At 43.0% G+C, this 11,011-nt stretch overlaps 1 protein-coding gene across 1 annotated transcript in view; it reads right to left on the bottom strand.

Annotated features, from left to right (window-relative positions):
- Positions 1–7: 7 nt before the first annotated feature.
- tmem266 (transmembrane protein 266) overlaps positions 8–11,011 on the bottom strand; it is a 26,232-nt gene continuing 15,228 nt past the window's right edge. Inside the window, exons 4-11 of the mRNA XM_030053349.1 lie at positions 8,562–8,716; positions 6,237–6,310; positions 5,109–5,165; positions 4,792–4,930; positions 3,791–3,906; positions 2,938–3,130; positions 1,827–1,889; positions 8–1,750 (exon numbers count right to left, since the gene is read on the bottom strand). Of these exons, the coding sequence (XP_029909209.1) occupies positions 1,110–1,750; positions 1,827–1,889; positions 2,938–3,130; positions 3,791–3,906; positions 4,792–4,930; positions 5,109–5,165; positions 6,237–6,310; positions 8,562–8,716 (1,438 nt within the window). The 3' untranslated portion in view covers positions 8–1,109. The remainder of the gene's footprint in view (positions 1,751–1,826; positions 1,890–2,937; positions 3,131–3,790; positions 3,907–4,791; positions 4,931–5,108; positions 5,166–6,236; positions 6,311–8,561; positions 8,717–11,011) is intronic.

Genomic DNA, 11,011 nt, shown 5'->3' with positions numbered 1-11,011 from the left:
GCCTGTTGACATGAACAGGATTAGATTGCAATATTTAAGAGGCAAATCTTGAAGGTTCATGCTATAATACTTTTCTTTCTGAGTGACAATTTATAATAGGTCCACTGTAAATCCCTCTCTTTATTTGGCTGTGATGTGATGATCAAACCCATCCTGAAATATTTACATAGCTTTCAAACAGTAATGTCAAGAAAATGTAATAATATTTTAGACCTGAATGTTTTGAAATCTATCATGTGCAGGTAGATACCAGTTTTTATATCAATTAGGCATGTATAGGACATGCTGTATTTTGCAAAGACTCTGTAAACACGACTCAGTTGGGTTTGGTCAGACTTCATCCATGGCACCCGGTTAAAAACTTTATGAATCACTTGAAATCTTCCACGTTTGCCGAACTTTTTCCACTCATAGAATTTAAATACAAATGTTAACATTGCTAATATAGAAAGACAAAGATAAGAAAGAAGTTGAGATCACTGCTCAACATCTGAACGCAGATCAAATTTACCCTGCAGCAGTCCTGTCAAAAAGGACTGATCTTTGTGAGGCTGGAGACACTAGACTGACTACCAAAACATGAACAGTTATCATACCATTAATACAAGCCTAACATATTGGGATGTCCCTCGAGTGATCTCATCAGTCTAGCATCTCCATTTCCTACAAAGTATTGGAGGAACAAAGCCCCCAGCACCGCCCCCTCCCCGGTTTCACGTCCTCCAAGTAATATCACAATTTAACACATCAAAGCCAGATTTTCTGCACAGACCAGTTGTCTGAAATTTTTGGGGAAGAGTCCCAATGCTGGTTTCTTTTGGTAAAGTTTTCATAAGTTTTTTTTTTTTTTTTTTTTTAAGTGTCAATTCCTGATATACTTAGTGCCTGATCATAAGTCTGCCTTTTCTGTCCTCCATGCCCTTCATTTGTGCTGCTCTGGTAAGGAAACCAGTCTCAGTTCCAGCATACTCACACTAACAGTATGAAGAGGAGGACAGACATACAGTATGTGTGCCATGACCCCCAAGACTGGGGGGCTTAGTCAAGCGTGTGTTTTTGCAATTGATCTGAAGAGTGAGTCCTGCGATGCCCTCATGCCAGGTGCTGTCTTATGTCTCTGACAGACGGCCAACTGGGGCGTCCACTGGCTCCATCATTCTGTATTTTTCCTCTAGAATAGGCTCACTGCTCTGCAAATGAATAACAGGCTTGGTGTGAAGCCCAACTCGGCTCTCCTGGTTCCTCTTGTTGTAGATGTTGACCCTGTGCTCCAGCTCAGGGCTGGTTTTGGTGGAGCCTGCAGGGCTGGGCAGTTTGAGGTTGACAGGGTCCAGACCCTTTTGGGTGAGACACGAGTCCTCAGACAGAGAGGAGAGCAGCTCCTGCACCACAGCACTGGGATTTCCTCGTGGCTGTGTGCCCAGGGCCAGAGGGCTGCTGTAGGGTGGAGGGTAGCAGCGCTGGCCACTGTAGTCTGTGGAGGTGGAAGCCTCACGCACCGTAGAGCTGCAGTCTGTGGTGGAGCCCAGCGTGTGGCTACTGATGCTGTGCTGGTGGGCACTGAAGCTGGAGCGGGACACTGTGGTGGTGGAGGCTTCGCTGACAGAGCTGCCAGTCCGCTGCAAACGGCTGGATGGCACTGCATCGGCACTCACCAAAGAAGAGGGAAGCTGGCTGGGGTTGTTAGGCAGGTGCACGTCTATGGCTGCTGTGGTGATGACACGTGCAGCTGGGTCTGGGATCCCAATATCTACCAGGGAAACAGCACACATTGTATATGGCCTTAGAATATGCTGGTGCAACAACAGATGTGAGAAAATACTTACCGCTGCTTGGCTCACTGTAATACTGGCTGATGTAGTTGTTCATGTCATCTTGAACAAGGTGATCTGAAAAAATAAGACATGGATACTTAATATACTCAATATCAGACACACTAAAAGTGAATGCAATGTGCGTTTTAAGATACTGTAACCATGGGTAATATAAAGAGAGAACAAAGGTTTTATGGATCCATCTTTGCACATCAGCTTGTTCAGTGATTTAAAATCCATACCCCTTGGTTATGTTTAGATAATAGAAAGCTCACAGCACCTGAATGATTAAAGTGCCAAACTTGCGGTGCGATGTATTCTGACCCTAAATCAGTTCAAGTGTACCTCTACACAGTCCCTCAGGACTGTTTGATGGGTTATATTCATTTATATTTCTGCGTCAAATATTCATTTTATGAACGTCCCAAGGGAGGTGCACATTGCTCAGCTTAAAATGCGACACAGACAATCTCTGAATGATTAATAGTAGGAGCATATAAGAGCAGGCCCAGTTAAAAGGCTGCCTGACTGGACACACCATACCTCAGAAGTATGGCAAAGTCACATGGTGATTTATAGCTTTGATAAAGGAATAGCCTCGATGTTTTGAGCCCTGACATCACCTGCACTGACAGCGCTTTGTTCCTTTAAGTCCTGTAAGTTATGACCTGTCACTGTTTGAAAGTTTTATAGTCCATCTATTCATTTAAGTGTGGCGGCAGTGTTTTCGATTTGGATTCTAAGATGAATGTTTTGAGCAGTGAGCATAGCACCACCCTGCCAGTGTGTGATGTCCACCATCAATAAACATGGAGGATCACAGAATGTGTTGTATACTATTTACAGAGGCTTATGGTTTGATGTGATTTTTCCTTTTATACTTGTAACTTAATTTTGTTTTCCAGCATATTAAAATTCCAACATATTCACATTATCACAATCAGCTGAAGGCACCACTGTTCCAACATGGCTCAAAGCACTGAGAGCATTTCTGCATTCGTCCAACCACTTAGCATGGACCTGGTCTACCATGGCAAGCAGTCTTAATCTTCCCGGCTGCTTGGAGATCTTTGGTTTACTCACAGTATGTAATATGAACGAGCTGGGTGTTCCAGACTATTACCTGCAGGCCCCCCGGGCTCTCTTGCTTTAGCCGGCCCGTGATGCTCGCTGGCTCCAGGGGCCAATCCGTCCACCTCTTGGAAGCCGCTGCTCTGTTTACCCCACATATGGTGGATCTGCATGGCTGCCTCTCGCTCTGCCACTAGATCCAGGTCCTGTTGGGCTAGGTGGGCCCTCAGTTGCCTGATTTCAAACTAAAAGGAGAGTGGGGTACACAAATAGTGGCAGAAAGAACGTAAGAGAATTGTCATTTTCTTTGAATTGTCAATACAAATTCATGCAGAACATTTTAAGGTTGTTTAACACTGACAAGGACATAGTGATTTCATATTAGAGTGACTTCACTCTAATATGCAATCAGCTTTTGTCCAGAGGCATGCATTGCCTCTTTGTTGTATGCTTGTTTAATTCTGTTTACTGAATTGGTTGCATCACAGCTGACCTTAGAACACATACTGTACCGCCATACATCTCTGGAACAGTGTTGGATATACTATAAAACACTTCCCCCCCCCGCTTTTAGGTTGATATTGGAGGAAATAAAGATCTCTCAGTGAATGTACTTTCACACTTACGAGAACACGCTTCAGTTGAGCAATAAACGCTGAAAGCAATCATACAGCTCTATTAATATTAAATTAAGCCGTGATCAATAGATTGCTTTGAGGCAATGGAGCCTGGCTACCACATGACTTCTCCAGCGAGTGTAATTTATATTTTGTGAAGATATGCTGTGAGTTTTACGTGCACAGATTTTGTCTTCCTGCATAGTACTTTGCTGCCCTCTCTTGGTGGTATGCTGCTATGGCGATATATAACAACTCAATAAATAGGTAGGGCATGAGAAGACATACTGCCTGTTCCTGGCAGATCTGGGTGAGACGGTCAAGCTGCTCCTCCCTCACTGCTTTGGCCTTCTCATATTGTTGGATCTCCAGCTCCATCTCCACCTTCACTTGCAGCACGTAGGCTGGAACAAGAGGGCACATAACACTGTACTATACCAGTGGTGTCAGATCGTACCACTGAGGGCCTGCAGGTTATCATTCCAAACAGTTAATTACGTCTGATTGCATTTATGAGCTTTTTCCTCTTTGGATGAAGTTGTGTTAGATAGAGAAATCAGCTGCTGTAGTTTTGGGTTGAAATGAAAACTTGCATGTTCATGATTTGTGACATCTGCCTAAAAACTGATGTAACAACTTGAGGGCAATCCCTTTTTTTTTTTTTCTCAGAAGAAGATGTGACAACTCATATTGCAGCAGTTACTGCATGGGATGTAATTATGTTGTTATGTAGTGTGAGTAGCTAAAACATGCAATCAAGAGACTGAGAAAACTATTTTGTTATTCAGAACTGGTCATGGCCTAGTCGTGTGACTGACGTGATCCAACAGTCCTTTGTGAAGTTATGTGGCACACAATGCAATTAATCTAGTCCAGTTGTCATTCTCACTAATTTGGGGTTCTTTCTTTCAGCATATGCATTCTACAGCCACAAGGGGGAGCAGCATAGTTTAAAAAGAGGTTTGCCAACAAAACACAAAATGTCCTGTTTGCACCTGTGTGTAAAATAATTTGCATATAACAGCTGGTGTGAGAACATTTAGTACAGAAGTTCACTGAGAGAGACGCTTTCCAAGGAGGTGTCAGGTGTTCCTGGGGAAAGATAATGAAATAGTGAAAAAATAATGAACCAAACAACGTCAAGATGGAACAGAGCTGTTACCGCAGAGACCACGCTGCACTATCTATCTCAGTGACCTGACAGTAAAGGACAGGACACAGGGGACATCAGCCCCCAGCCCTCCCAGCAGCCCCAGCGTCCCCACCCCCCTTGTCCCTCCCAGCCTTACCATCGATGATCCTCTTGACCCTCCAGATGCGCAGTGTGATGATGAGGCCGATGGCATCCCAGGGGCTACTGGGGCCGTTGGCAACTGTGGAGGCCACCATGGGGGCCAGAGAGAGGACGATGACAGCTCCATCAAACACCTGAGAAAATAACACAAACACACACACACACACACACACACACACACACACAGATATACACACCAGGCTACTTAATGTCTATAGTTTTCAAGTTGCCACACTGAGGTATGACATTGAGGGAATGACACTGCAGTGAAAGGGGCCCGAGTCAGGACTAATGGGACCCTTGGGAGCTTACCTCTACTTTGTTCTCTATGTAATCCCATATCCCCAACACCACAATCCTGAACACCGTCTGAGACAGAGGGGCAGAGATGGAGAGAGAGAGAGAGAGAGAGAGAGAGAGAGAGAGGAGGTTAGACGCAGGCTGAGAAGGAGGGAGACAAGGACAGAATAATAGTGTGACAGAAACTGGGAGATGGCAGCGGAATAAACTGGGTAGCCGCGGATATTAAACTCATTCTTCCTTCAGTTGTAATTCCCAATAAAAAAAATAAAAAAAACTGAAAATCTCAGCAAAAGGAATGGTGGCTGTGATTCTGATTTCTTTCATTTCTCTGCCGGCATTTCATCAATGATATCATCTTCACACACATCACAAGCGGCACAGCAGGATTGTATCAAAACAATTAAAGACACAGTATTCACCCCTTTCTGCTGACACAGCAGGGGCGATAGAGGGCAAACACTCCCTTTTTTCTCTGTTCCTCTTCTGCCACCCCCCAACCTACATACTCATTTCAGATATTCAAGGAGGCTGTGAAGGAGAAACCAGCCACCCAGCTGTTTCCAGTGTTTAAATGAATCGTTAAGGGTTGCTTTTATTGATAAGTTAAAACTACACGAAAAGGAAAAAAAAAAGTGGAGAGGTCGAGTATATGGAACAAAGACAAATGTTGCTGGCTGTAAGGAAAATGGTAATCAATACAACACACCTGAGGCCCTGACAATATTTAAAAGTAGTGGCACAGAGCAGCCCCATCTGCATTTTAAAGTGATGGTGTTGCAGATCAATAGAATACCTCAAACGGGACCGAATGTTTCAGCGTTAACAACATATACTGTACATAAGCAAATATCTGAGGTTTTGCAGCAGATTAGGGTAGAGGCTTTCTAATCTTTCCACTTAATGCTCAGAGTCCACTTACACGTCCAATAATTAGAATGCAATAATCATCACAGGGCTGAAGACACGGGGCGTTTCATGGTGTTGTTAGTAATTAAATGAATATCCACCCCTACCTCACCGGCCACATACTGCACAACATAGCACGAATCAATAGGCAGCTGCATCAGCTGTAAGTGAGCCCGCGTTTGTGGTTAGTGAGAGAGGGGGGAAGAGAGCGAGGAAGAGGAAGAGACTCACCTCGGTGAAGAACACAGAGAGAATGGCCAGGCTGATCCAGTGGATGATGCTTGCAAACTGGAATGCATTGTTAACTATAAAAAAAAAAAAAACAAAAAACAAATAAATACATAAAAAAAGGAGCATTTTTTTTTTTTTTTTTTTTTTTTAGCAATGGCTAGTCCAGTGGTTTTCAAACTTTTTCATGTTCTGGACCCCTAAGTTGGTTTTCACTAAGCCTCAAACCCCCATTCAAAGTCATTTTACCTGAAGGAACCCGGTATGAAATGTTATAGTATGGATGATATTCTGGTTTGTATTAAGCATTAAATTGTTTAGATGTCATACTTCAACACTGACAAATAGATTCAAAGCACTGAAATTAATGGTAAAGTAATCATTCACACATTTTTTTGCATCATTAGAATTTCGAATGAATTAAACTATTAAACTATTCCTCATTCTGCCGAGGACTTCCTCGCAAGCCCCTCAAGGATCCCTCGGGATAGATGGATAAGCTCACATACAGCACACACACACACACACACACACACACATATATATATATATATATAGATGGAGTGACTTCATGAATATGAATACATATTGTAGATGCAAATGTGTATGTATCTTCCTGCCTATTCATCAGGCTAATTGTAGACAGTTTCAGACAACACTGGCTTGTCAGCTGAGGTGCTTCTTTGCACGCGCCACCTCCCCTCCAATCTGTCTTTGTTTGCCACGTTCAGTGATCTGTCTATCAGTCCATTCATCTTCCTCCATTCCTCGCCGCACTCTTCCAGCAGCCAGCTCTCTATTGCCCAATTTCTTTGTCCGTTAATCTCCCTTCAAGCATTTGTCTTACTTCTCCTTTGTCTGTCCTGTCTCGTCTGTACGTCCCAGAGGAATAGTAAAGCCTGAATGCATTCAGATACGGCTGGAGTGACATTCCTGCCAGGCAAGCATTCTTCTCTCAGCCCTCTGACATCACACAGGCCACGACCCCTGACCTTCTACTTATGATAGATGAGGACATCTCCATGAGGCCAAATGATGTAGATGAAGGTGATATCGGTGTGACACAGGTCACACTGTCATTTCAACCACCTGACACTCTGGATTAACTATGGAATACTAATGGGAGGGTTATATTCCCAAGACCATGATGGATCAGAGCCTCGAGTCCATGGATAGATACTCACTGACAGCGCCTCATTATACATTAGGTGTATGAGATGAGGCTGACTGCTAGCATTTATACTTATCCTCACACCCTCACATAAGTATTTCACATCTATTATCTTTTGTCAAAGGCAAATCTGTAATAAATGATGCAATATCAATTTAGGCTGAAGGGAAAGGGTGATGGTAAAAATGTTAGCATCATCCTGAGTGAAATGTATAGCTGACTGAATTTATTGAAACTCATCCACAAATAACACATTGTACAATATAGTACAGTATAGTGCGGGTAGGATATTACAGTATAGTGCAGTACAGTGTACTATAGTGCAATATAGTATAGCATAGCATACCACAGTAAATGTAATACAGTGTGGTGCAGTATATTAAAAATGCACTGTAGTATGCTATAGTGCAGTATACTGTAGTTTAGTATAGTGCAGTATACTGTAGTATAGTATAGTGTATTAAAAATATACTGTAATATATTTCAAAGCCATATACTGTAGTTTAGTGTAGTGTAGTGTTGTATAATATAGTACAGTATATTAATAGTTTTGTATAGCATAGTGTACACAATTTGATATTGTTGTAGGAGGAAAAAGATCAAATATATCTTTAAAGGGATACATTGATATTTTAAATTTTGAATATTTTCTTTATTCTTTTTCTTCAAAGGACTTTTGTCACATTGAAACAAAAAAAGGTTCTACATTAGCCCACTGGTTTATACCTTTATTTACTACCAATTATTCAGGGTCACATGTAGAAAAATCAACTTCTTCTGATCCGGTCCACGTTATAATGTAATGTTACCACCTGGCCTTTTCACCATGTCTAACTCCTTTGTACAAAGCTGCTGTCTATTTCAGGCCAATATTCTTCTTAATAACAAGAACAGTATGTGATTTTCCTGTGTTACCAAAGCACTGGCGAGCTAGATCCCTTGTATTAGGCCTGTGTACAGTCTATCCACTGACAAAATGCTTTTGTATAACAATTTGTCAACAGTGGTGCTAAGCAGTCCACTTGTCAATCCCTCCAAGAGCGCTAGGCAAGATGCTGAACAGAGAGTACCAACTTGTCAGTATCATGCTTTCAAAGCCATAAGCTCAGCTGACATCACACTGATTTGGCCCCCATCACCATGTTATAGACACTCACACTGCAACAGCTTGGTGTCTATCAGCAGCTCCAGCGTCAGCAGCAGCACCACCAGAATGACACAGGCCACCAGGAAGCAGTTGAAGCCTGCCGACAGCAGACACACCTGCCACAGCGCAGCCCTTCTCCCGCAGCACGGCTTCAGCCAGTTCGACCTGACCGGGGGAGAGAGAGAGAGAGAGAGAGAGAGAGAGAGAGAGAGAGAGAGAGAGAGAGAGAGAGAGAGAGAGAGAGAGAGAGAGAGAGAGAGAGAGAGAGAGAGAGAGAGAGAGAGAGAGAGAGAGAGAGAGAGAGAGAGAGAGAGAGAGAGAGATGATAAATGATGGGTCTAACAGTAGGATTACTTTAAAATGTAACATTGGTATACAATGTAAATATGACAGGTAGCACACAAGGTCAAATGAATAAAACACAAGAAATGTTAAGATACACAAATCATGAGACGTGTTCAACCTTGAGTTTGCAGTGTTTTGTATCAATCAATGTTCCTCCAAATATTTTTTCAGCAGAGGGCACTGTTCTGCATACTGATCAAACAACACTTAGATATCTAGGTGTTGTTTGAGATAGAGCAATGTTACCAGACATTCCACATAAGCATATTTGATGATGTTTCAAGCACTAAATTGTCAGTTCTCTCTTTTTTCTGGGTTAAACCCAAATGTGACCATCTTAATATATTTCATAGTGTCTTATTTTAGTTTGAGTCTACATAATCAGTTATTTAATAGTCATTCCTCCCTGTCCCTTCCCATCACTGCTCTCTCCTCCCAGTGCACTTCATTTTACAGAGTGGTGGGATAGGCGGAGAGGGAACGAATACCATTACACTTTAATATAGACACCCTTATATTCAGTGTAGAGTGTAAATATATGTTGTGGCATTGGGATGGTATGTTAGCATTAAATAATTCTGTGCATTAATATGAGATGTCATTCCTTCTGTCCCACTGCCTCCAATGAAGCACTGGTGCTTTCAAACCCTTTTTTTCCTGCAACTTTACTCTTCCCTTTTTTGTAAGCTCTTCTTTCGTGCCATCATCAACCAGTGTATTTCATTAGAATAGCCATTAGTTAGTTTGTGCATATTTTTGGAACATGATCCCATGAGATTTGTTGTAATCTACATTCCACTATTAAAACACTTGTTTTGACTCATCAAAACCTGCTTGTACACAAAGCATTACCAGATTTAATGCCTGAAATACCACAGCATCCATAAAAAAGGATCAGAACAAGTTTATTTTTAACTTGAAAAATGATGTGATATTTGACTCAGTATGTGTGATATGATCTCTTTATCTGTGTAGAGACATATTATACACTTCTCGCTGATGATAAAGTGAGGCTCCGGTGAGATCAGAGTGTCCTGGGGTTTAGTTCCTTCCGCGCTGCCCGGCTGACTGACTGGACCGGTGTCGAGGTGAAGCTGTCTTGCTAGAAGGACTGTGTAGCTGAAAGACCACATGGCTGGCTGCTTGGCTAAATGCTTGTCTGTGTGGCTGGTGGGCTAACAACATGGCTGGCAGGCTGGTGGTTAACTCACAGACTCCCCTCCTTGTTTCAGTTCTGGATGACTGACTAGCTAGCTGGCTGGCTGACTGACTGACCACATGATGTGGCTCTCTGCGGATGACAGTGGGGCTGCATCTCCACCATCTGGAGGGCACAGACACTCTGTCACACACAGCCAAAAAGATGATTGCTTAACAGAATGACAGTGCCTTCATCTGATTTTCCATGACAATGTTTACACTCTCATTGCTTTGTCCCTGGCCGCCTGCTGAGAGAGCAGCAAAGAGGGGGGCTGAGGGAGAAAGCAGACTTGCATCAGTAATAAGACCTTTATATTCCCTGATCCCAGTGTCAGTCTGTTGTACACACTGTCACTCCCCCTGGCGATTTAACAGCTAGCCCTCTATACATCCTCCTCCACATTGCCATGTATTTTCCATTAGTGTGTAGTGTGCCGGTGTCCCTGGTGTGCCGGCTCCTTGTCTAAGTGCACCGTCCCTGCAGATGTGAGAGTCAGACCTGTCTTAAATCCATCTCTACTCTCCCCTCCAAGTCCCCCCCAATCAGAGACTGTGACTGGTTGAGACTCCCGGGGATTTATGGTCAATAAATAATGACAAATCTCTAGGAGGCACACAGGGCTTTCCCTTTCTGTCACAACTCTGCATTCCACACAAAAGCTGCACAGACATACTCTCAGAAAGACAGACACAGAAAGTAAGGTGTGTTTGTGTGTGAGCGGCGGGGTTGGTGTCCTTTCTCGCAGGCACACTGAGAAAGGTAGTATGTTCCCTCAAAAATAGCAGCTATCTGTTGTCACCTGTCCCCCCATAGGAGGAAAGCTGTGGGCAAAGTCTATCAGAGGACAAGAGTGGGTACAATTTATTCTACTCTCCTCTCACTTCAGCTCAGAATGGAGGAGGCAAACACTGAGA

The sequence above is a fragment of the Myripristis murdjan genome, chromosome 6, assembly GCF_902150065.1.
Source record: "Myripristis murdjan chromosome 6, fMyrMur1.1, whole genome shotgun sequence".
In the NCBI taxonomy this organism is placed as follows: Eukaryota; Metazoa; Chordata; class Actinopteri; order Holocentriformes; family Holocentridae; genus Myripristis; species Myripristis murdjan.
Note: the sequence above shows the minus strand (reverse complement) of the source record. Positions and strands in the feature narration are given on the sequence as shown.